Source organism: Lonchura striata, chromosome 1 (assembly GCF_046129695.1).
Source record: "Lonchura striata isolate bLonStr1 chromosome 1, bLonStr1.mat, whole genome shotgun sequence".
Taxonomy (NCBI): domain Eukaryota; kingdom Metazoa; phylum Chordata; class Aves; order Passeriformes; family Estrildidae; genus Lonchura; species Lonchura striata.
In genome coordinates this window covers 122,749,132-122,774,944 of record NC_134603.1, presented here as the reverse complement: position 1 = coordinate 122,774,944, position 25,813 = coordinate 122,749,132, and the positions used below count along the sequence as shown (strand labels likewise).

At 39.1% G+C, this 25,813-nt stretch overlaps 1 protein-coding gene across 6 annotated transcripts in view; it reads left to right on the top strand.

Moving 5' to 3' along the window:
• CREB5 (cAMP responsive element binding protein 5) overlaps positions 1-25,813 on the top strand; it is a 256,919-nt gene that overhangs the window by 30,503 nt on the left and 200,603 nt on the right. For 3 of the 6 annotated variants that reach the window (XR_002466113.3, XM_021538180.3, XM_021538182.3), the window contains 3 exons: positions 12,612-12,683; positions 15,849-15,942; positions 24,362-24,483. The exons of 1 other annotated variant lie outside the window; for it this stretch is intronic. Coding sequence is in view for 4 of the 5 variants with exons in the window: in XM_021538180.3 (XP_021393855.1) it covers positions 12,612-12,683; positions 15,849-15,942; positions 24,362-24,483 (288 nt within the window). In the remaining variant the exon portion in view is untranslated. The remainder of the gene's footprint in view (positions 1-12,611; positions 12,684-15,848; positions 15,943-24,361; positions 24,484-25,813) is intronic. 2 more of the 6 variants (XM_077787353.1, XM_021538183.3) reach the window with 1 other exon arrangement.

Sequence of the window (25,813 nt, the reverse complement as noted above, 5' to 3'; positions counted from 1 at the left end):
GATTGCAAACATCTTTAAGCTCTGTTAAAAATAATTAAAATCAGTATTTAAAAGTGTGTTCTTTCTGTCTATAATTTTGGCATAGTATTACATCTTTGTATTAGAAAGACTACTGAGAGAAGAATGAACAAAATAATGTGTATGTGTCTGACTTTTCCTTATTTGCTTACTTGCAAAGATAAATATTCCCTAAAGGGATATAATTGGAAGAGGGTGTGTGCAGCAGCAGTTGAAAATGAAGCCTTGTAAAGTATTTCTGATTGGACACATAAAAACTGGAGGCGCTCAGTATCACTGCTTGCTCTTGAAATTCTCAGCCAAGATTTTTTTGTTTTTCTCAGAAGAGCTATGGCTAGGATGGCTGAGGCTTGAAAGCTGTGTATTTACATAAGCACAAGTTACAAATCTGTGGTTTTTAGAGATGTTTGAATTTCACCGCTTTACACCTGCCATATGTTATAAATTGCTGTGAATAGTTCATAGATTGTGAATATACAGCCTACAGAGAATTACCCCTCATATTGCTTCCTTCTTGTTAGGAAAAGTAGTATTTTTTTTCAAATGTGCCAATTTTTAAGTTTCTTGCTTGTAGTTATGGATTGGTCACTGCCAGAAATTTGTGGATACTCACTGGAGTTACTTCTTTACTAGGAGTTACTTCATTTTGATGTGCTGCCTCCTTCACCGAGGCAATAATCCATGGGCCAGAAAGGCTGATTTTTTAAAAGTGATACAGCAGTCTTCTGGGAAGTTTTTCTGGGAAGTGTTCTGGAGACTTATATTGCTGGGGGGGTACTTGCATCCCTATAGGGGGAAAGGAAAAGTCCCTTTGCACACTCTCACCTACCCCACCGACTTGCATGTCTGTGCACATAGGCAAGCACAGTCACTCCTGGAGTGCAGAGCTCTCTCTCTGCTCCTGGGAGGTTCTCCCATAACTTGCATGGACATTTGCCAATGAGGGGTGCTGTTTTCAGCTGATTCTGGAAGTCAGACTCTTCCCTGTGCCCAGCCACTGGTAGCAGTTCACTTTGCAGTTGCTGTGTTAGTTGAGGACAGGATGGCAGCCCGTGTTAGATGTCCCCTTCTTGTCAAGTCCAGTGGAGCAATAGCTGCATTTATGCCCCTTCCGAATCCCAAATTTCTCATTCTTTGGGGTAGGGCTAGAGGTCTGACTAGGCAGAAGTACACAGACTGTATAACCTGTCTGGCTTTGTTACAGAGCTGTTGTTGGAGTGCTCCCAAGGGAGCAGCAGCTGAGCAGCATCCCCACGAGTGCCTTGGGCTGAGCTCTGCAGTGGAGACCACCAGAAAACTCTGTGTCAGGCACTACGGGGGTCTCCCTGGGGGTGAGAGCCTCAGGGGGCTCATCAGGGTGTCAGGATAGGATCCAGCCCACCTCCCCAGCCAGGGAACAAAGCAACCAGAGCAGCCCCAGCCATGGGCATTGGCATGTCTCTGTCTAACCTGGAGCTCCTCTGAGATGCTGATGTTTGAGCTGCTCTTCTAGGTATGGAGAGGGAGGCAGACTTGTTTATCTCATATGCAGCAAATGTATTTGCAGGGCATTTTTAGTGCTGGGGACTGGAAGAGCACCTCCAACCCTCAGGAGTACTTCTAGAGCATTCTCGCCCAAGGAGAGGAGAGGGATCACCACTTTTGTGCTCAAAGAAAGCACATATTTGCAGAAAAGCCTTTGAAGACCTGTGTTGGCTTCCCATCAAAGTTAGCCCCTCTCCTGGGTCCAGGCCTTTAATGGTTGAGAAGCTTGACCCAAGGGTTGCAGACACATCCAGGGCAGAGCAGGCAGCCAGAGCCTAGCTGGGGGGTCTGCAGGAGGACGGGGGGAGCAGCACAAAATGGTCTGGGCTTTTTGTTTCATTTTGGATGACTGCCAGGCAGTTTGAGGGCCATTCTGTTCCCTTCGCAAATCAGTTAGCTGAATTGCTGGGGCATATGGTCCTCAGCCTTCTCTCCGGTGCTGACTGTTTGGAAGTGCTGTCGGGGACTCTGCCACCAGCCTGTGTCATGGCAGGGGCAGAGGGGCTTCTCTGCTGAGCCTGCCAGCCCAGGGCATTGCTTGCTGCTCCTGGGGTTTGTGGTGCTGGGCTTTGGTAGTGTCTGACTTCAGAGCCCTGGGAGCTGCTGTGCCTGCAGCATGGCACTGTTTGTTGGTGATACCTGCACGGGACAATGTCCTGGGACTGCTGATGGCGCCTCAGGTACTCCAGAAGACTGAGTCTAAAATACCTGCCTTGACACCCCTAAAAAGCTTTCATTAACAATTGTTAATAAAACAATAGTTAATGAAAGCTTTTTTATTCTTCTACTTCATAGTTTTAACTCATTTATTAAATGGGAAGACTCCAGTCTCACAAACAACTTCCATAAAGAGGTGGTTGTAAGGTGTAAGTGGGCCACAACTTATGGGGACAACCTTTTTAGCAGGGGCTGTTGCAATAGGCGAAGGGTTAATGGGTTTTAAACTGAAGAAGGATCAATCTAGAGTAGGTATAAGGAAGAATTTTTTTACAAATGAGGATGACTATATACTGGAATAGGTTGCCCAGAGAGGTGGTGAATGCCCCCTCCCTGGAAATATTCAAGGTCAGGTTGGAGGGCGCTGACCTAGTGAAAGATGTCTGTACTTTATTGCAGGGGGTTGGACTAGATGACCTTTAGATGTACTTCTTGACTCAAAATGTTCTATGATTTTATGAAAATTTAAACTCTTGTTTTAATGTCTGCAAGCTTCTTTGAGTATATTTTTTTCCCTGGGTTATTAGTTCAAGCAAATACTTGCTTACTGCTTTATTTGTGTACTGCCCTTTCAAAGTCTAAATACACTGTGCTGTATTCAATGCAATGGATGATTTGAAAGCAGCTTTTTAACCCAGTCTCAGAACTCAGACCCTCTTATTTTTATGAAGGTATTTTAACAGCAAGATGATTCCATCTTTGATTCCCTAAAAACGTATGGATAAGCCTAAATCCAAATGAAACTTACCAAAACTAGGTTTTTACACTGCTGTTAGTAAAACTAGTTATATGACTGGTGAGAGATGTGTCTGAAGATGAAGTGTGTGTATTTGAGGATGTGAGCAGTTTCACACGTACAATGTTTCAAGTGTTGCAAATCAGCCTGCCCTTGATTTGTCAGGGCTGAAAAGAACAGTTTTCAGTTTTTAGTGTCAAAACTCTCTAGTGCTGAGTACTGCCTGAGGGGACCTGTGAGCTGCTAGTGCTCTCAGCAGGGATTTGTTACCCCAGAGGATTTTATCTTATAGCTACAGTGAACACTGAAGGTTTGATTCAGGATTTTTTTTTTTTTGTCATTTTGCAGAGAGAGAGAGAACTTTCCCAACTAAAAAAAAAAAAAATCTTTAAAAATGGCAACTAAAAATTGGTGAAAGTTAATAATTAATGGCTTGTAGCTGGTTTATTAATAGCCTCATTTTTCTATGTAATGAAAATCTTAAACTGTCTTATATGTTAACTATAAAGCAAAAAAAAAAAAGAGTAAAAAGTGAGATTGGTGCTAATTTAGAATTATTTAAAACATACAGAATTGTGGAGTTTTATTCATAAAATGTTGAAGCTTGTTTGCAGAGTTCTGGTTGAGACACTATTTTATATAATAAAATATGGAAGGAAAATTCGGGCTGGTAGAATTTTCAAAGCTTGTGTTAAAGCCCCTAACTGCTTCTGGTATGAAAGTCACCTAAGCAGCCTTGTGTTGTTTTTTCCCCCAGGATATCTTTTATGCTTTCTTTGTTTTTTTTTTTTTTTTCCTTCCTTCCCTTTGGAAATCCAAGTGTTTATTTGCATGCGAGTTAGGTGAATTCTTTTATCTATTTGTGTATCATAAACCAAAGCAATTAGCATACTGCAGTTACAGTACACTTAAAAACCAAAACAACCCTACAAAAACCTTCAGTCAATATTATTCCTGGAGGGAAAACTCTTAATTAAATTGTATGCAAACTACAACAATTGGCAAAGTTGTTTGGTGCTTAATAATAACTCTGGGTCAGGGGGAAGAGTGAAAAAGTAAGTGTAGCAGAGAGCTTTGCATGCCATTAACCCAAGGATAGAAATGAGGTCAGCCTTTGAAGGGACAGACAACACACTTATCTGCCAGCATTGGAAAGTCCCAAAAGATTAGTTTATTTGCCAGATGTTACTGGGAGTTCATCATTGACACCCTCTGCATCATGGGCTTCATCTCTCGCCACAGTTGCAGTTGCCTTTTCTGCCCTTTGCAGGCTTCCTGGAGATCTTCTCCAGTGCATAATGCTTGGTTTTTTTCCTTGAAGTAGGTTTCTGGTTGGTTTTTTTTTTGTTTGTTTGGTTTTTTTTTTTTTTGTTTTTGTTTCATAGCAATAGGCATGGTGAACCATCTTAACTTGTAAATCTGATCTGAAGACTCATTGTTTTTCTTTCATGCACCCATGATAATCCTCTTGGAATAGGAACCATGGACATGAAGCAAAGTGACTGCCACAGCTCTGGGAATGGGGCTGTGTTTGTGAAGGGGTTTGTAGAAGACAGACTACTCACCTCACTTAATATTGGTAACCTTTTGAAGATGAATGAAAATTGGGCCGGACTTTCTCATACGCTAAGAATTTTCTGTTGTTTTTTATCCCTTTGCCTGAAAAATAACTGTAAATGCAATTCTAAGCAGACTATTCTTATATTATTAGCAACTTTGTAATTAATCAAATATCACACTGAAGTGTATTTAAGTGTGTAATCCACTAAAAATTGGTAGTGAGGGAGAGTGGGTGCTATCAGATCCATGTCAGTAATGACTGTATGAACCTGGAATGGTGTTCTCTACATGTATCTCCTCCTTTAAATCTTTCAAGAGTTTGGTAGTAAATATTGATTTCAGCTAATGGTGGTTTTAACCTCTTTGTGCACATGCTTTGCCCCAAGGGACTCTGTCATATATGGGGAGAAGACAAGACTTGCTCATAAAGAACAGAGCAAATACATTTTTCCTTTAAGATGTTAGATATTAGTGGTGGTCTGGTCTCTTGAAGCAAGATTCCTGTCACTTGTGTTACTGCAGTTGTTTTGCAGTTCTGCAGAACAATTTGTGAGATGGACAGTGACCTAAATAAGGACTATATTATCACCATGTTCATCTGGTGCATTATATTATATACTGTATTATCAAGATACATCTGGTAAAGAAGTCTCAGTGTTAAAACTTTTAAAATAGTGCAAAGTCCTTTTGTAGTACATCATTTAAAGCATTTAATGCTTTCAGTCTTGCTCTAACATAGCCCATCCTTCCCTCCCTTTCCTCCCTCTATTCCCTTTCCTCTCTTTATTCCCTTTCCTCCTTTTCCTCCTTTTCCTCCCTTTCCTCTTTCTTCCCTTTCCTCCCTTTCTTCCCACTTCCTCCCTTCCTTTTTCTCCCTTTTCTCACTTCTTCCCCTTCCTTCCTTTCCTTCTTCTGCTTTTCCCCATTTCCCTTGTGCTTTTCCTCCTCTTCCCCTCCCTTTTTTTCTTCCATCCTCCCTTTCTTCTTTCCCTCCATTTCAAAGCCCTCATGTCTAACTTGGTCTTCTGACATGAGCACTTCAGTTAAATGTCTGATGATGCAGCACAAGGACAGTATTTGCTCACGTTGAGATAAACTTGACATTCAGAAGCTGTTTGAATATCCATGGACATGTGGTGTTCTCCCTAACATTTGTCAAGTGCACAGACACAGATACTGGCTTTACTTCAGTAGGTCTGAATTAGCTGTTGAATTTCCAGCACTGGAAAGCAGAAAAATTGCATGTAGGGGAAATGGAGAAGTGCTTCAGGTATTGTTTCTCTCTGTTGGTGTGAGAAATGCTGTTGTTGAATACAGCCATTTCCTTACCTTGGTACAGCTTGTGCTGCTGCTTGCTCAGTTAAGGAAACCTCAGTGCTGTCAGCAAGGTTCCAGTCTGGTCTCTCATGTGTTTCAGACTTATAACTAGTGACAGCAGGTATTAGGGTTGTTCTGTAAATGCCATCAGTGGGGGACAGTTGCAGAACTACAAGCCTGGGCCATTTCCAGGTTAGGCTGGCCCTGTTTGGCCAATCACAGAGTGCAAAATAACCACATTATTCCTCAAAGTGTTTTTCCAGAGTTGAAGTAATAGCCATCTTGCCCTATAAAGATCTTTTTTCTCCTATAGAATATTTCTGTGCTGAGATAACTTTCATGAACTGTTTTCAAAAGGGCTAGGTATTTTTTTTTGTGTGTGTTTTCATTTTAAAGCCACTTTTCACCTCTTTTCTCCTATTTCCATTTTTGTCTTCTGTGGCCTGTGCTTAGTAATTCCATGGCCATTTCTGTAAAACAGCAAATTCATTTGGACTATAGCAAGTGCATCTGTGGTGGGTTTCCTATACTGAAATGGGGAGTCCAAGAAATGTAATTATTTAGACTCATGCATTTCCACTAGACTTGAGAGACTGATCATCCAGTGCAGAGGACAAATTGTGCCCTCCACCAAATACTTGCATGGGTGATACACAGTGTTGAGCTCTCACACTGCTGCTATGTGGGAGGGCAGTAGGTCATCTGCTTTCTATTTTGAGTTTCTTTTTCAGAGGTATCCTTTTACTCCCCTCCTCTTCCTCAGCCCAGTCCTCAGTGGTTTGCAGTCCTTCCACTGTCTTTCCTTTTTTCATTGCCACTGGTGTCTTCTTGCCCCCAGTCCCCTTGTGGTTCTTTCTCCCTGTATTTCCCCATCTCCTCCTTAATTCCAGAGTTTTCCAACATTCATTTTTGTTCCACTTTAAATATCCTATATTTGCCTCATATGCTTTGTTATCCACCGTTATGCTCTTTTTTGAGAAGAAAGCAGCTCTGCATAAGTGGAAGAAAGTCAGGAAGCAGCTATTTGGCTTTCTTTGATAACAGAAACAGTGGGTTTTACTTGACAAATGCTGAGTTAGGGGACCAAAAACTTTTCTCCCTGGGCTGATTTGAAGGTGAATGGATATATCTGTAAGAGAGAGAAGGCACAAAACCTTAGGACTGCTTGGGAGCCTTCCCAGCACTAGATTTTGTTTGGGAAGGCAATAAGTAAACCATGTGGCCATTTAAAAAGAACTAGGGTGTTCAGAAGCATGAAAAAGAATATTTTTGATGCTCCTTTTGCAAAAAATCCTGAAGTGTGCCAGGGGCTAGTGACTTCACAGATGCCAGCCACAGGGAAAAGACTGAAGGAAGACTGCTTGCTGTTGAGGCAATTCACACATCAACTGCTTTTTGAGAGCACTCGACTCTGTGTGAAGATTTATGGGCCTCTCTTCTTTTAAAATAAATGAGTAAAGGACCAAGCTGAGTGTTTTTCCACACATAAATGTCATAAATGCAATCCGAAAAACTTCACTGGAGTACCAGCAAGGGCTCAAGCCCCAGCTCAAATGTGCATTGTATTAAAGTCCTTCTTGGGAACTGCAGACACAAATTGCTTTCCAGCATCCAGAACCATTTGGAAATGCTTTAATCCTGAAACCAGGGGGTTTCTAATGGAAATGCTGACAGACCCTTCGTTGTAGCAGCTGAAGCAGGCAGGGCTGTGATAATGAGCCTGTATGCCTGCATGTGGAAAGCGTGATGCTGGTTTAGAAAACAAGCACTTCCACTGAAAAGCTCACGCTGAGAAAAACCACTGTGCACCGTTCCAGCACAATGCTGCTTCAAATTGGCTTTGCTCAAGCAAGTATGTGTTGGGAACAACCGTGGGCATTAACCCTGCGTGTATTACACTTCCAAAACCAACAAGTCTTAATAGCATTTCTAATGACGCTCTAATTATCTATAAAGAGCACGGTATTGAATAGCCATGACTAGCAGTTTAAAATGCTGCATGCATTGATGGGGTACTTTGCTATTCATAAGTGCAGTGTAACCATGTCTCCTCTTACTTTTTAAACACTGTGCCCCTGACCCAAAAAAATAGGTGATGCTTAATTTATTGCTCATGTCTCTGGCATACCCCTGCTAACGCTAGAGGCCACGTGCTTTGTACCTGTATTTGGAAATCTCAGTGACCTTGGTCACACCAGGCTAAAGAAACCTGTCTTGCAAGCATGAACCCAGGTGATTAATTTCAACAAACAGGTTGCTTATAAGAGTGTAATTAGTCACTTGTGCAAATGGCAGGATGGGTGCACTGACCTGCATTAGACACATTGTAGTATACACCTCCCCATTGGTTCTTTTTTCTCTGTTAATCAGAGGCCTGAAAACCCTGCAACATTTAGACAGCTTGAGGTTGAAGGCTGAAATGTCACTTTTAAAACAGGGTTAAAAAGGTCACACAGCTGCAAATAATAATAGCCCAATGAAAATCAGATTCTTACTGCAGCCCACTTCAAGAATAACATTGAAACAGGAAACAAGCCTGCTTGATGTTTTTACCAGTATGGCAGTAAGATTACTGCTGAGTTTAAAAAGCGGGGAGAGAGAGACAGAAAGGAGCATGCTTTCTTGGTCTTAGATGTAAGAACAGTTTTTCTGGTTCAGAAAAGATGATCCTGGGGCTCTGCAAAATCTCCTTGAGGAGCCTGAGGACATGGGGTACTTCCCTCTGGATGCTGCTGAGAGGAGATGTAGTTTGTTGGTGTGTTCTGAGAGTGGTTTTGTTTCTTCTGTTTGCTTTTTTCTTTGTTATGTTCTTGCATTCCTCACTGTGGGCTTCAGTTTTATTAATTATAATAAATAAAAACTTTTTAGAAGACTCATGCAAAAATCAAGGAGTAGAAAAAAAGTCTTGGCTTGCTACAGAACTTACTTCTTTCTCTACCACTTGACATAGGTTGGAGAAGCCTTTATCTTGTATTTTTATTTATTTCTTTTTATAATTAAGATAATATTTATTTCTTTTTATAATACCTTAACTTCTCCTGAGCAGAGTGATATTTCAGAAGAATGGCAGACTACAACAGCATAGCAGATTTCCTCACTTACACATTCTGCCAATAAGGCTCTTTACATGGTCACAATAGGGCAATAAATGCTGACAGATGTTGTTAACATGTCTATTAAAATTCAGCCCCCTTTTCTGCTGGATTATACACTTATGGCTAATATTAATAGTATCAGAACTAATGCTGACATATCAATAATGGTGTTTGCTTTTATTTATAATCCTTGATTGTTTCTTCAAAAAAGTCACAGAGTTGGAATAAATTAAGTTATTGATAACAGAAGCAAAAAATTCAGACTGGAGCAATTTTTTAACTTTACACTCATCATAGATTTATCTGATATTCTTCATGTGCATTAATTGCAGTGGTTATTAGTAGTACTACAAGAGCTGCATGAATGTAACTTGCATTTTTAAGATCCCAAAGGCTAATAAGCACCTTAATTTAGATGGAAAGGCTGCTGTGATATATTTTTATTAGGTGAAGTGGAAATGTTGCCATTGGTTGTGCTATTTCCTTCCTTCACCTGGACATAGTGTGGAAAAAGAAGACGTGGATTGTGTGGCCTAGCAGCACACGTGAGACACGTGAAGAGAAGTGTGTGCCAGAGGCTGTGTGCAGCTGTCTGAGCTGAAGGATGGGAGATGCCTGCCTGCATCCTGAGAAGGATGCTGTGCAAGCTGTGCTGTGCACAGCCAGAACACCTCTGCTGCTGGGAGCCCCCATCCTGCTGCAAACCTGGGGTGGTGCTGGTGCATCCGCAGCTTTTGCAGAGTTCAGTGGGATTGAGGCATGCAGGAGGTTCACACTCACAGCCTGGAATTTCAGCTGCTCGTTTCTGGTCAACATTCAAGCACAACGCTGGAATTATTGCCATATGATAACCAAGCACCAGACACTTGCAAAAAGTGTAGGCAGCAGGCAGCTTCTTCCACTCGTGTACTGTTGTAAGAGAGTCAATGGTAACACGGTCTCAACTGCAGTGATTGCGCCACATGTAAACATCAATTCTGCAATTTGTCTTGAGGGCACTGTGCTACCTGGTAACACATTATACAGGTCAAGTTCTGCTAGACAGCACCTTGGAGTGAAGGTGATACAGCCACTCTGGATTATTGCTTGTTTTATGCTCAGTGTCTGCAGAAAATGGTTCTCATGGAAATAAGCAGTTGCTTGTACATTTGGGGAAAACAATTTGATGTTGAATCTGACGCCTTTTCCAGGTTCTGAGAGTAAAAAACAAATCCATGTTTTCTTATAGTCGATTTCCTGGAGCTGATCCCTGCACTCAGGATTCTAGTCCTCATCTAATATGTTATTTTGGTGCTTAGTCCATGCTTATCTACTAGATAACCGTGAGTGTAAATTAATTGTTATAAGAGCATGCATTGTTGGATTCAGGAGTAAAGGTCAAGCTCAGGGTGGGGAGGGAAGTCTTAGACTTGCAATACTCAATAAGAAATCAAACTTCAAATAATTCCTGGTAATGTTTTGAAATTCACTTGGACACTTGGGACCAGAATTGTAACTGTGTTGTTTTCTTTTACTGAGTCTCATCTGTTGTTTTGCTATTGAAAATGCTGTTGTCACTGTCCCCTGAGGAGGGGAAAAAGGGGTAACAGAAATCTTTGGCAGTGCTTCAGTTGCAGGAGCAATTGAGATATTAAATAAAGACTTTCATTATCCATGAGTAGCTTCGTGGTTTTTTTTTTTTTTTTTGTTTTTTTTTTTTTTTTTTTCTTTTCTTTCTGTGTAAAGGAAAAAGTTATCTTTAGGAAAGACAACATGCCTGGGGTCACAACTCATATATAGAGGTGGATTTAAAAATCTAACTTAGCTGGAGGTTTTGGTTTTGTTTTTTTGCAGGGGTTTGTTTTTCTAGTCAGTTATCTCTCTGATGCTTGTTTCTTTCGACAGGATAGTGTAATTCAGAATATTTTTATGGCTTCATCTCTGAAGAGCTTGTCTATGCACAGTCTGGAACTGAAATAACTGAAATTAGAAGTAATTTAACACCTTTAGTTATTTTAGTATACGAATATACTCTTTCATTTCTGATTATGAGTATCCTATTTCAGTTTAACATAGCTGTAAGTTAAATCAAAACAGGATATGAATAATCTTAAAGGGGTAAATTAGCTACAATTTTAGTTATTTCAGTTCTAGCCTTGTGTGGATACATAAGTTATGCCTGAGTTAGGACCTTTCTTGACACTTTATTGTATTTTTTATCATTTGTCTCAGGCCAGATGTTGGTAGAGATGCTCATGATCAGTTGGTGCTTATTATCAACTTTTGGGAGTAGTGTCCGTTTGGAGGTTGAAGGGCAAATTAAAGTAGAAATCCTTAATTTCTAGATTCTGCTAGGAGTCAGTGGAGTCATACAGAGGGGAGTTTTTTTATGTCACAATTAGGAAAATATACTGGCAGGCTAATGTTGTCCACCAGAATGAAGTTTAATTAAAAAGAAAGTGGCATCATCCAGTGAAAATAATTGTTGCAAGTATGGGTCTGGCTGATGTACTGGTTAATGGTGAATTACACTATCAGCTGTAAGCATGCTAAAGATACTTCTGATGATAGGAAAAATGAACTGTAGCTTGAAAAAAATTCAGTGGGTTTGAGCAATTTTACCACCTGTCCCTCTGCAGATTTTCGTAGTTATGAAATCAAATTCTGCTTCTCCATCAAGATATTTCTCTTGGGTCATGAAAAAATTACCCAAACACCATTCAGATATTTTTCTAAAAGAGGCTGTGGTGAGGCTGAGTTTTAAGGGATTTCAGGGAATGTCTAAACATAAGTAATCTGCTTTAAGATGGGTCAGACACTACATTCTAGCTAGTAAAAACAGTTGTTCCAACAGGCTGAAAACATTTCTGAAATAAATGACTTACTTATTTTACTCCCTAAAATTTTACTACTTTTTTTTTTTTTTTTTTTTCCCCTCAGGGACACTGCCCTAATATTGACTCAAAATCAGGTGCATAACTTCTTTCTGAGGGAGAATGTTTCATCCTTTGCCTTTATTTAAGACTTGGGAGCTTTCCCCCGGGGTTTAGTTCAAGGTTACAGGACTGGAACTGCTATGTGGAAGTGCAGTTTTAGACAAAACTTCACTGCTGAAGCTCATGAGGCTCTAGTTGACCTTTTAAAGGATGGGGATGCACTGTTACCTGGTGTGCATGGAGAGAACATGTATGTAATGTATTTAAGTTATTAATATCAGACAGTATGGATGCAGAACTTCAAAAAGTGGGCTCTTTCTCAGAAGTAACCTACACGTCTGGTTTTAATGTTGTTCAGCAGGAACTGAAGGAGGAAAGGTAAAAACCTTTAATTCAAGATATTTCTGAGAAGACACGGTCTTATCTAATAACAACACTGAACATATGCTATTTTCTGAGGCAGATTTATGCTGTGAAAGCCGAACTTTCTTTCTTTCTTAAAAGTAAATTGGTGCTCAGGAAGGAGCAATAAGAACTTAGACTGTAGTGAGCTTGCTGAATATTAGCAAAATTAGTACTCTTGAGTATGAAAACTTTGTTTTGATCTGTTTGCAGAGTTTGAAATAAAAGCACAAACTGCCATTTCTGTATGTTGCATGCATGTATGAAGTTTAGAACTTATATATTCATAGGTTCCCTTTCTTTCCCCCTTCCCCTTTTAACATGTAGATTTATGAGGAATCAAAGATGAACTTGGAGCAGGAGAGGCCTTTTGTCTGCAGTGCCCCAGGCTGCTCACAGGTGAGTGGAGTCAGCAGTGATATTAATTGAGTCCTCAGCACTAGCTCTGGCTTGTATAATGCCTCCTTATATATTAACATGTCTAATAATAATATGTGTGTGAGGGATTTTTTGTGTGGTTTTTTTTTTTAAGACCTGCTTCCCTTCATTTCTCTCCTTTCCCACAAGAAACTATTACACAATATTTCAAGCAAATACAGCAGCCAGTCAAAAGAGAGTTGGTACAAGTGGTCCTCAAGCTGCTTCTGTGCCTTTTCTCATCCCAAAGCCTAATGTGTCAAGATATGTATTGCAGATTCCTGTAGGGACTTTCAAGAGAGGACACACTAGGCAGGACACATTTATTTGTCTTCTGCTGAGATGTATGAATATACTGTATTGCTATTGGGAGGCTCTAACCCTCCTTGAATTTTTTTTCTGTTTTAAATACTTAAATACAATGATATCTTATTAGCTGATTTTTATTTATTTATGTATTTATTTTATCTTTAAGACACCTTCCTACTAAACATTTTCTATGGAAAACACAGCCTGTAGATAAATTTTTGCCCCAGGATGTGCATTTGGGATTCCTCTCCTGTCGACTGGTGTTCTGCTATATGTCTCCAAGGGTAAATCCTGACCTGTAACATTAGATATTTAATGAGCTTAAAAAAAACCTGAAGTGACAAAGTCTTTACCTGCTGAGATTTGAACTGGGGTGTGTGTGGTTTTTTCAGGGATTTTGCAGTGGTGAGGGAAGTTCCCCCACATGCAGTGATGAGGAAAGTTCCATGTGTCTCACTTCTGACCCTAATTTGTTTTGGTAACTAGAACTTGTGAGTAAAATCTCCAGACAAGGGTGTATTTTTGGCTTTTGCCACAGGCTTCCCATGTGCATCCCTGTCACGTGATACAGCTTACCCATTTTCCAGAGTCCTCCTCTCTTAATTAGTGAACCTTTCTTTCCCTTTTTCAACTGTATGTTGGCAGTTTTCAGCTGGCTGAGGTATTGACAATTCTTTAGGTTCTTCTTGCAGAGGGATGGGTGACTGTTAATGAAGTGTAGGTGTTGATTTTGCCAAGAGCTGAAATAAAGAGAGGCAGAAGCCTTCAGTCTAGTTATCAACTAGCTGAGTGGCTTTGCTGTTTCACAAAGAGGGAGTTTTTCTATGGGAGGCAGAGTGCATCTTTTTGGATTATCCCTCAGGCTGAGAATATGTCCTTTTAGATTTCCACATGCAGAGTTAAACTTTCATCATTCTGTCACAGAGGTAGAATAAAAGTATCTAAGTTTAATCTTGATGTTTATTTACATTTTTGAAACTAAAGTCCACTGAAATCAGTGGACTTGAGTGTTTTCATGTCAACTCTTAATTTGTTTCCTCAGTGGAGAAGAAGCTGATCCAGACAAGCTCTTTTAGGTTTTCAGAGAGCAAGTTTGGTTGCATGCTGTTAAAATTTGGAAAGATGAACAATGTAGATGTGATGTCCATTTTAAAAAACATTTAACTTCCCCTTCCCCAACATGACCCCTGTTTATAATAAATGAGGACTTGACATAAGTGCATAATGCAGAGTTGCTGTCCAGCTAAGCTGGCTGGAGACTGGCTTCTCTCTCGTCCCATGCAGATGTGTGCTGAGGGCTGATAGAGTCAACCTTCTGCACAAGGAAGAAAGTAGACCTAGAAAAAAGACAGAGAAGTCTGGGCTGGAGGAACAGTTTCTCCTCTGTTGCCCCACACCCTGTTTAAGCTGGCTGACTTCATAATGAAGAGAGAGCATGGCATCCATGAAGGAAAATCCATTTTCAAGTGAAATAAATATGGGGTCTTTTTTCCTCCCTTCACTATTTCATTGAGCAAAGTCTTTCTCAGATATTCCCTTTGTTCTTAACATAAATTCCTAATGCTGCATTTCTTCCAGATGAGTAAGCAGTGAACCAGAATTTCACAGTGAGAAAAAGGTCTTTGGGATTTTTTTCTTTTTAATTTTTTTCTTTTTTTTTTCTCCCAGAGAATTCAATTCCATTTTTTGTGCTGATTTGTCTATGGGTTTAGAGAGATACTCAGAAGGTGTAACATATGGCAATTATTTATGTTATAGCCAGAAGCAACGTCACTTAGCCAAGAGTATACTGTGTTGAAAGTATTAAGTCCCTTTAGCTCTGTTGCTGTCATTGTTTTTTGTCTCCTATGTACCTGTTGATTTAAAGAGCTGCTTTTAATTTTTTTTTTCCTCAAGCCTCAGTGATACTACTTTTGGCTTTTGATAGTCCTGAAATAACCCAGTTGAAACCATCTCATTAGCAAAGGTCTGTGTATGCACATTTGGTGAAGGAAACTTTCCAGAACAATTCTGCTGTTTGAGCCCAAATGTGCAAGTGCTTGAGCTTGTATCTTCTTTGTTTTGTTCAAAAGAAGTTATTTCTTCTAGAAGTCTGTAATCAGATTTTAAAACAAACTTAACACACTGATTAGTTTCTTACAAAAAACATCTCTCCACCTTCTCTGTTTGACAAAGGAGAATAATTTGATTTAGTATCATAAAGGATCATAACTAGTTGCTATAAAACTGTGCATCATTTAATTGCCACTTCAAATCAAGTCAAAGTATCAGATATTTCCAAAATTAAAGATGTGTATTGCCTGAACACTTTTGGATAGAAAAAAAGCTGGCTTATTTAGTTACTTTTATAGCTATTCATCAGATATATGTTGCAGAAAGACACAAAAGCAGAAAAATCCAGTAAAGTGATTTAAGATTTGCCTCATTACTTAGCATTTGCCGTGGGCTAGGAGCATACAGAACAGCAGCTATCGCAGATGCTCAGGCACGTGGTGACTTGTGAGGCTGTGGTAGCTGGAGTGGGTGTCTGAGACCCTTAGAATCTAAAACTTGTAATTGTTTTCAAGCAGTTGAATGACACCTTACAGTTTTTCATCCCAGACAGCACAGCAGCATATGTGTTTCTAAATCAAGTACAGCTATTTGTTATTCATGCTCACTTGTATTTTCAAATATTCTGTTTCCTGTGCCATTTGGACACATTTCTAGCTGGATAAATTTCTTTCTGTCTCTCATTTTTAAAATTCTGTCCAATGCCAAAAGTTTATTAGAGAATTAAATCTTCTTTTTTTCTTTTTTTTCTCTCTTCCTCTCTCTCTTTCTGTGTTTGCCTGACAGCGTTTTCCAACAGAGGATCATCTGATGATTCACAGGCACAAACATGAAATGACTTTGAAGTTTCCTTCAATAAAAACAGATAATATGTTATCAGGTAAGAAGACATGAATTCAAGAGTCGAGATAACTATTCAGATGATGTTGAAAGCATGACTCCTATTGGAAAGCTACTGGCAAAATGACTCCAGGATTGGTTTTAAAAAGCCCCAACTCCAATTAAATAACAAGGAGAGGTGGATTAAACTAGAATGCATATCTTTGAACAAAAAGACAGTTGCAATTCTTGTGTCTTCATACAGGTTTGCCATGACAGGGAAAGAAATCACTGACCCTCAGGCATGCTGGCAGCTCTATCATTGATTTCCAGTGAAATACAGGCACTTAAGTGTGTGTCACTTGGGAGCCCAGCAGTGAGAGTGTTAATGAAGTGCATTTGTGCTGTTGCTGGAAGAATTGCCATTTAAACTGGATAGACTCACTTCAGCAACTGGAATTGGCCACATTGTATGAGCCATTGTGTGGTGACTCAGGAACTGCCCACTGTAAATAGCCATAAGCAGAAAGGTGAACAAGTGGGTGATATCCAGGACTCTTTCCCCATCTCTCTCTGTGCCTCTCCCTTCATAAACAGGGGTTGTTATTAGGTACAATTTCTATAATTTCTATAATTTCTTGAGTAGTATATTTCCTTTGTAGACTTTCTGTGCTCCTGTCTGTGTAACCACATATCAATGGCTTGCTGGCCTTCAGCAGTGTTGGGTAAAGTCAAGCTAGCCCTTCCTTTTACTTCTGTCCTCTCCTATTCCCTTTCCTATTGCTTATTCTTTGGGTTATAGTAATGGACTATTTAGAATAGTATCTCTAGACTTTTTCAGGTTTCAAAGTAGTGGTAAAAAACTCCCCTGTGATGCAAATGTGTGTGTGGATGTTCAGCAGTATTTGATATTTGTCTTTTGCAACGGGCTTCTTCAAGGTAAATTGTGCCATTTCAGATGCAAATGTATATTCATTAAAGGGACTCCAGCAGACTAACTATTTTCTGGTTAAACTGTTTCCATATTTATGAAAATCATAATGAAGTAACAATGGGTTGCAAATACTAAGGTTTGGTTTGGGATTTTTTTGGTTTTTTATCCTTTTTTTTTTTGTGGGAGGGGAGGGGACTTTGGGCACCAATGAAAAGTTAGACAGCCTTTTTCCCAAATAGAATTTATTTTGCTTTCCATTTTAAAATGCCATAGTGGACTAAGTTTACAAAGAAACAGTACACAGCATTTTGAAGACTAGGTCTTGTAAAGTGCCTCAGTGCCAGCTATGCCCACAGAATCCTGTGTTTGCAAGCACAAATGAGGAAAAGCTGCTTTTGCATTTGGCTGTGCCCTTTGGCAGTGAAATTGCTCTAGGACATCTGTGCTGTGGGCACATTCACCCTGTGCAAGTGATGGCTTTTGTTAAAATGCTGGCTTTCTGTTTGGCAAGGCTTTTGTTCAAGTGCAGTTTCTAAGGAATCTATTCTGTCATCAGGAATCCCCTGAGCAGAGTATGTCCATTTGTGTTTGGTAACTTCTATAATTTAGCCATCCTGCTCCTTCCAATGAGTTGCATTCCTAAGCAAAAAGAATGTCTGTCTTCCAGCCCTACCACTGGTACTGGGCCCACTAAACCTGCACTTTAAACAGTACATACTAATGTGGAATTTTCTGGCCAGAAAGACTCTGAGATTGCTTCTAAGGGATGTATCCTTTGGGGTTTGTTTATGATGATCCTCTGTAGTAGTGAAAGAATAAAAAGCCACATGCGTTCCCAAAGACTGTGGCCAATGTTCCTGACTGTCATGCCCTGGCAAATTGGTTCTGAAATTGGTTCTGCTGGTGTATTGATTCCTCTTTTTGTGTTTGTTTGCTGAATTTGTTTGGCATTCTGCAGCTCTTACTCAGGAAGCATCATAGATCATCTGCTTTCTGCAGGAAGACATTGAAAAATAGTTGTTTCATTACCCACTGAAACCCTGGGGAAATCTAAATACCTTAAAGTTTAAGATGTTTTATTCTTAGATTTCAGAATGAAAAATTAATGATATATGGGAAAAAGAGAGACTTTTCTCTTAGACATTTGTCTTCATGTCTTCCTTGTTTTTTGCATTTTTGCTTATGTGACTTTTTAAAAAAATTGTTCCTGTCATCAGTATGTTCAAAGAATTGCAGCAGCAATTGCCCTGTAATAAGCCAGGTGCACTGTTAGTTTTTTTCTCCCCTCTTTCTCCTAAGCTGCCTAGAAGTCAGACTTTCTCATTCTTTTTCCAGTATGTTGTATACTGTCTTTTAATTTGTTGTATATTAACATTATTATTAACAATTAGCCATGAAAAGTAGCACACTGTATGCTTTCAGGTAGACATTAGAATTATTTACTCTATTTACAGAGGTAACTTAATCTGCAGTCAGGATTCACTATAATATCAGTAATATTTAACAGATTAAACATGTTTTCTATAAACTGTTCCTGGAAGTAGGCAATGAAACTGTTGGTTTTGTACAAGACATCTTAGAAACAAAGCAAAATATGACAGGAAGAAGAAACTTATTTTTTGTGTGAAATCTATGTTTGGGTCTGAAATATATGCTTTTAAGGGAGAGATAAAGTTATGTTATATGTGAAGTTATATGTTTTCATTTAGGTGGGGTCACTATCTAATAAACAATGGTGCATGACCTGATTGCAACAATTGGTGCTGTGCTGGTTTATCAGGTATATATTTCCAGGACCTTCTGAGTTATCAACTAGCTTCACTACGTTTTCTACCATTTTTTTTTTCATGCTGGCTTAAGAAGAACAAGTTATATTAAATCTGGTGAACCTATCCCTTGAACCAATTCAGAAATTTCAGATACCCATGTTCACCAAACAGCTTTCTGTTCTCTGACTGTATGAATGGAAGGAAAAACCACTAGAAGCTTTGCATTAAAATGCAAGTGATACTTCTGTTGCACAACTTGACAACACAATTCTGTCTTTTTAAATTAATGTTATTTGTACCTCTTTGTTGTATGCATTTTTTTTTTTGTTAGAAAGTCTTGTTAAGAATATGGATAGAGAGTCATTGATATTTTACATTTCCATCTTTCCAGCTACAAAAGAGCTGTTTGAGATAACACAGGATAGCTTATGTAAGTTTTGCATGCTAGTAAGCATTGCAGGCAACTTTATAGTTAAATTGACTGAAATAGATATCAGCTCTTTGCTGTTGTGCAGAGTGAACAGTGTTTGCATTGCTTTGAAACTCTACATTGTGTTGTGTGACAAAGCTTTTGTGTTTAAACACCAAAATATAAATGTCTGTAGAATAGATTGCTTCCTCCAGGGAAATAATAAAAGCCCTGCGGAACTGAACTTTGGGAGCTGGGGATTATCTACATAGAAACCTTTTTTCCTTCCTCATTCTATTTAATGAAACTAAATCCTCTAGAGTTTTGGTGATAAAGCCCACTGTGGAGGTAGAAACAGTTTTCTCTAGATGGAAGAAGCTGCCTGTAATAAAGGTAGTACAAAGGTATTCCTTTTCCCAAGCAATGCCTGTGCCAGTGAGGTAATTTACATCACTCTTGGTTGCCTTAATTTTTTCCTCCTTGTAGTTTACACAGAGAGGTTTATCTAGGCATGAATTTTGAGGTATGCAAAATGATTTGGTATGAGGACTCATTCTGTAGTTTGCTTTATTGTTTGCTTCTGTATCCCTTGCTTTATCAAAAATAAAATGAAACATTTTCTTACATTTACGGGTCAGTTTCAGAGCGACAAGAAGTCTTTAAAAATTATTTGTACCCAGTATGTGTACCCCTCCAGGGAAGGCCAACCAATACTTTAAAGGGTATATATTTAGACAGTAAAGTTCTTGGTAGCCCTCATCTGGGTGGGAGCAGTTTCATCACCTATTATTTTGTATTATGATGTTGAGCTCCTCAGTGCACTTGGGTTGAAACCTGTGAAATCTTTCTGAAGCCTTTCTGAACTTCTCAGGACATTCTTCTGTAGCTGCTTGATGGGTAGCCCTGCAAATTTCTGTGCTAGCCCCATTACTCTGACTTTGTTATCATTGTATGAAAGTACAACAAGGGTAAGTGTATAACTTCAACAGAGCCCACAGCTGAACAAGCCAAATGTCTATTATTATTGCACATCAGACTAAACAATTTTTTTTTTGGAAAGAAAAATGAAGAATCAAGTTACACACTTTTGAGCTGTGCTGTTAGATATCTTTTACCAAATCAGAATTTATTTTTTTTTAATCAAAATGAAAGTCTTTTTCAAATAAGCGTCCTTTGGTTCTCCAGTTTTGTTTTTTTTTTTTTTTTTAACTTGTAGCATGCTTTAAAGTTTCCTTTTGTGTTTTTGAGGGATGAAGGAATTGAAGGTAACTTTAAAAAACACATTCTGGATGAATCAAGTAAGTTTCTGTATAGCAAGCTAATATTTTATTTCCTGAGCTATTGTTTTGAAAATAATGTATTGAGACTGAGTGTCCTTTCTGATAATATTATTTCAGTCCCCGCACCCCAAAACAAACAACAACATTGCATTGCTATGCATTGCCAAATATTGTGAGTACATAATGGAACCTTTTGAATTTATTGAAGATTTCAGTTATATGTTGCCTTACAACATATATATTTTTTATGAATCAGAAAAATCAGGTATCACTTCAGACGCTGAGGACAGGTTTTCAAAAGTCAGCAACCAAAACATACACAGTATGCAAAATTCTGGTCTGAATGTGATTGCTGAGGGTATCTGAAATCCCTTCCTGTATGATACAGTAGGTTAACTTGGGATCTGCACAGGTGAGGTCATTTGAGCTTGCTCTGGGGTTTCTTTATTGTCCATTTACTTTTTTGAGGCTAATTTAAAGTTTCTTGCAGCCTTTCTGGCTATGACTGTGTCATCAGAGAGGCTGATTATTCCCCTGAATAATAGGCTGAACAATATTTTCATTGCCTAGTCTGAAGCTTGACATAGTCTGTGTTTAAGCTGGTGATGAAGTTGAGGTAGAAAAAAAATCCTAAGTAATTATCAGATGACAAGTTTACCTGTGAAGGGACAGATGCCTAGAGGTAGATGCCTCAAAGGACAGTAAACTAGTTCTAAAGGGTGGAACTAATTGAAGATGGAAAGATTTTTGCACGTGGAATGATGGGTCTGGGTTGGGATAGCTGACCAGTATCTTGGGTTAACCTAGATAATCCTATATCCCAAGCTGCCAATACAAAATACAGTTTGTGACTAATTAATTAGAGTGCTGGGCTGTGTGAGTAGCAGTGTGCCTGCAGAACAGCTTGCTACATAACATGTGTCCTCAGCCGGAGTGCTGAGAGTGGTGCTGGCTCTGTCTGAGTTTTGGTCCAGATGGGTCTGGCTCATCCAGTTGCTGAAGTGCAACAAATCAGAGCCCTGTTCTCAGTGAATCTGCAATAGTTGTGGGTGCTGGTGATAGCAACAAAAGCTTTGTTTGTACCAACAGGGAACAGTGAGGTCAGGCACAAGCTGTTGGAACTATTAATGCATTTTTAAGTGCTGAGAATTAGGAATATTTTATTAATTCTTGGAGACCTGATTTTGTAGCTTATGCTAGGGTCTCCTTTGTGATGCTCCTCCCAGTTAAATCACAAAGGCTAGCCTAATCTAGGTAAAAGAATTTCTGTGTTGTTGAGAGTGATTTCTTCTACTATTTTGCCCACATCCTAAAAGAGAACTGGTGTTTAGCAGAGGCAAAATAGTTGGTTGCTCAGGAGCAAATCAAGCTCATTAGATTTGATAGCCTTGAAATCCTGGGACCAGTGAGTGCAGTGTAAGTGCAGTGTAACTCCTTTACTACACAAAGTCTCAACATTTTAAAGTCTGGACCTTTATCAGTTCTGCTCTCAGACAGAGATTTTGTGGCCTTCGGTTTCTGTGAATGTTGAGGGCTGAAGTATTAGAACTACGAAGGCAATTCTAGTTTTACATCTGGCTGAGCTGACTTCCAGGAGGTCTGTGGATGAAGCTTAGGCTGGCTGGTTGGTGGTGCTCCTTCCTCACTTGGGATAAAAGAGGGGCTGTCTGTCTTAACAAAAATCTTGATTTGAATTCCTGCCAGTCTGATTTCTGGAACATAGGAACTGCAGTAGCAGTATGGGGAGACTGAGGTAATAAAATAAGATCACCATCTCGATATATAGGTGGTGTAAACAGTGTCATTATCAGTTTTGATCTTTTGACATATTAAAATAGTTAATTGAAAGTTCAACTGTAGGCAACACCACTGCTTATCTTGTGATGCAGAAGACAGATCTTCAGCATGAGCAGAGAAAGGAAGCCATTGAGGCCCTTCTGAATTTGAAATCACATTCTTGCTCTGTCTTGCTTTTTTTTTACTGTTAAAATAGATTTACTTCAATGGATAACTTTTTTTTTCCTTTTGGCTGATTCTGGGCCCAAGCAACTCTGGAGAAACCCAGAATTTTTCATTCTAGTGAAAGTAGTGGCATCTACTTCCTTATGAAACCATAGTTTCTAATTCTGGCCATGAAATTGATACCTGGCTTATTTGATATGGATATATCACTTCTAACAATAAAACATTTCTTCTGTTTACCTCACATTCCAATACTAATGTGCCCTTTGTGTCCAGGAAGGCTTAGCAACAATTGTCTTTGATTTTCTACAAAACAATGGTATTGTTCATTAAAGTAGTATTTAATCCATTTTTGGAAATTAAATCTATTTCTCCTGCATTTTAGGGCCATTCATTTCCAGTACGAGCTCCAGTCCAAGGGCCAAAAACAACCCTGGTGTAAATCTACTGAGTTTATTGAGGTTACTTTAGAGATTTGTTTGGCACTTCTTATTTAGGATATGGACCTGTAAAGTCCTGAGTGTCCTCAGCTCTCATTGATGCCAGCACCTTGTTGACTCATCTCCTTATGTTGATTTCTTGCAGGAGTCTTAGAAAGTTTTGTTTCTCACTCTGGTAATACAGTAGTTAGCTGTGAAAGCTCATAGATAAATAAGTGTGCATTCCCAAATAGTTGAAGTCTTTTTCGTTTAAGATCATAAGTGGGATGCTCAAGCCAAAAGACATGAAAAAATAATTTTAACATTAGGGACTTGCATTCTGATGTTCCATCAGAAATATAAATGCAGATGAGTGTCTTTGCCCTTGGATTACCTGAGAAAGTAAAATATGGAGGACCTTGCTTGATACAGGTGGAAATTGACTTCTCCTGACTTTATAATGAAGGAGGCTGATCCTCTTCCTTACTTTCTAAGTGAAAACTGCATTTTCTTTTGTGTACCTTGCTTTTGTACTGCTTAATTAGGGGCTGATGTGCATTTCTATCCTGATCATGTAAAATTCATGGTGTTAGGTAACTGTTTGCTGTAAGAGGGTAATATTAGAACTTGACCCAGCTTAGCTAGGTGCAAGAAAGGATTTTTTTCTTTGTTGAAGTGGGAAGCTTTTTTCTGAGGTCAAAATTGACCTGATATGGGCAACAGGGTTCAATATAATGGAGTTTTCATTCTTTAAAGAATGACATACAAACAATAGGTAGTAGTCAAGGACTATGCTGAAGATTATTTTTTAACAAAATGAGTCCAATATTTTTGTAAAATCACAAACAAAGCATCTCAAGCTGGGACAGAGCCTTGGAAAGAAGGAGCCAAGGTAGAATAATTAAGAACTAGACTCAGAATGAATAGAAGTGCCTCAGACCTGTGATTTAGGGAGTCTTTGGTTCCCAAACTTGGGCTTGATTTTTCATTTCCTGAAGAAAGAAACTGAAATCACTGAAACTACAGCCTGCATGGTAATTTTGCTTGTCTGTCTTGCAGGTTTTTGAAAAATTGTCAGAAAACCTTGCAATTTTCCTCCTGCCTGTGTCATTAAAGAGAATACTGCCCTTCTTGTATTAATTCTGAGAGGGCAGAAAAATCCTGGAGATGAAGGCAATGAATTTTGTTTTACTCCAAATGTAATAGTTTTGTATATATTATCAACACATTCAGGTATAAAACACAAAAAGGGTGCTTCTTCACGGCCAGAATTTCACTTTTCATAGCTTTTCTAAATGTTGTTTAATTCTTCCTTCAAAAATTGTGTTGGAAGCAAAACTTCTTGCCATGGCTACCTTTTTTTGCTAAGTATGTGTATGTTTGAGATGGTGTTTGAGCACTTGAAGGCATTAACTAGTGTGTATCCGCAGAAGTTAACACATGTGCTGTGGTCTAAATGTGCATTATGAGATGCACTGTGTGTTGTTCTGCATGAGCCTATTTTTGGAGGTTTATAGGAGTTCTAATGACCATTTGCACAGGTTGAGGAGATTGATGACTGCTGCCTGGTTTTGGACATTGATGGCAAGCACTGGCTGCCAGCAGTGAGAGTTTGGTTAGAACCTCTCTTTGCCTGGAAGACTATTTAATTGTCTCACTCTTTTTTTAATACTGAGCACCAATGATCATTTCTCATCTTGTTCCCAGATCAGACTCCCACGCCAACACGCTTTCTGAAGAACTGTGAGGAAGTCGGGCTCTTCAACGACATCGACTGCTCCCTGGAGCACGAGTTCAGGAAGGCACAAGAAGAAGAGAACAACAAAAGGGTGCGTGCGAGCACACTAAGCCCTTCCTCCCCTTTTGATTCCCTGAAATGGTAAAGGAAGTATCCTTTAACCTGTGTGAAAGCAGATTGAACTCTACTAGCTAGTAGTAACCTTTTGGTTAGAAACTAGGTGGCACTATAAATTGTGACATGTTTTTTAAAACTATTGATGCAGTTGACAGAAATAAAAACCCCAAACCAACAAAAAAATCCCAGTATTAAATGATATAAAAAATTGTAACTGTGTTTGCCAGGGTTTGATTACAAGTCTCTTCTTTTAAGTAAACTATAACACAAACTACACACCTCTTGAGGGACAGGCTTGGGAAAATTATATCATCTTTGAAGTGAGGATTGCAAACTGGCTCAAATACATTGCAGGGAAATTTGGCTTATGAAGGGGCATTTACTTAAGAGCAAAATTTTTTTCCTTTTATTTTTTTTTTTAAAATTCCTCCACAATGCAATGGGCCCTTGGATTTATTAATCATCAATACCAGATTTATTTGGTTTCTGTATTTCTCATAAAGCATTCAAGTTGAGCCAGGAAACTTTGGCTTGAAACACCTAGTAGATAACATATCTCATTTGCAATTAGTATTCTTTTAGTTTATTCTAAAGCTACTCTGTCAGTATTCTGAACTTTAGGTTGAATTATATAAGCCACCTTGTATATAAGTGTACTTCTGTACCCAAAGATAGTTAAGAGTGTTTTCAGGGATACTAAAGTGCTGTTAAAATTTTCAAAGAATGGTAAAAGAGCTTAATGCACTAGAGAAGCCAGCAAGAAAAGAGGTAAAGCTGCCTGCTGAGGTGCAGAACAGGAGAGGAGGCTTGTAGGAAGAGAAGGGAGTCCAGGAGCAGCTTGGTTGTGGCTTACAAGGAAGTGAGTCTAGGTATGATTTATTTGTGGTTCATAAGGAACAAGACTGGGACAGATAGAGGAGATCAGAGGTTGTGTCATGGTATGCTGAGCAAGGAATAAGAGTGTCCAAATGTGAGAGAGTTCAGGTTTTGGTCAAGTATTGGGAAAATAGCACAGACTGACCCTCACAGCTTTGTGTATTGGACAAATGTTAGAAAAGAGTCATGTATTGAGATAAATGTGTCTAATTTTAGACTTGTTAAAAAACTTTTGGTTTAGGCTGAGGGGAGTCTTAGTTAGAATCAGTGAGAACTTTTCTGTACACTCCTACTTCTTTGTCCATTACAGGATTTCTAAGTTGTTCTCTGTGCCTGATGTTCATTTTGCAGGAGTAAGAGAACAGGAGAAATCTACTGAGGTAGACCTGAGTGCAGTTAGCCCCACACTGCAGTGCTTGATGTTGCAG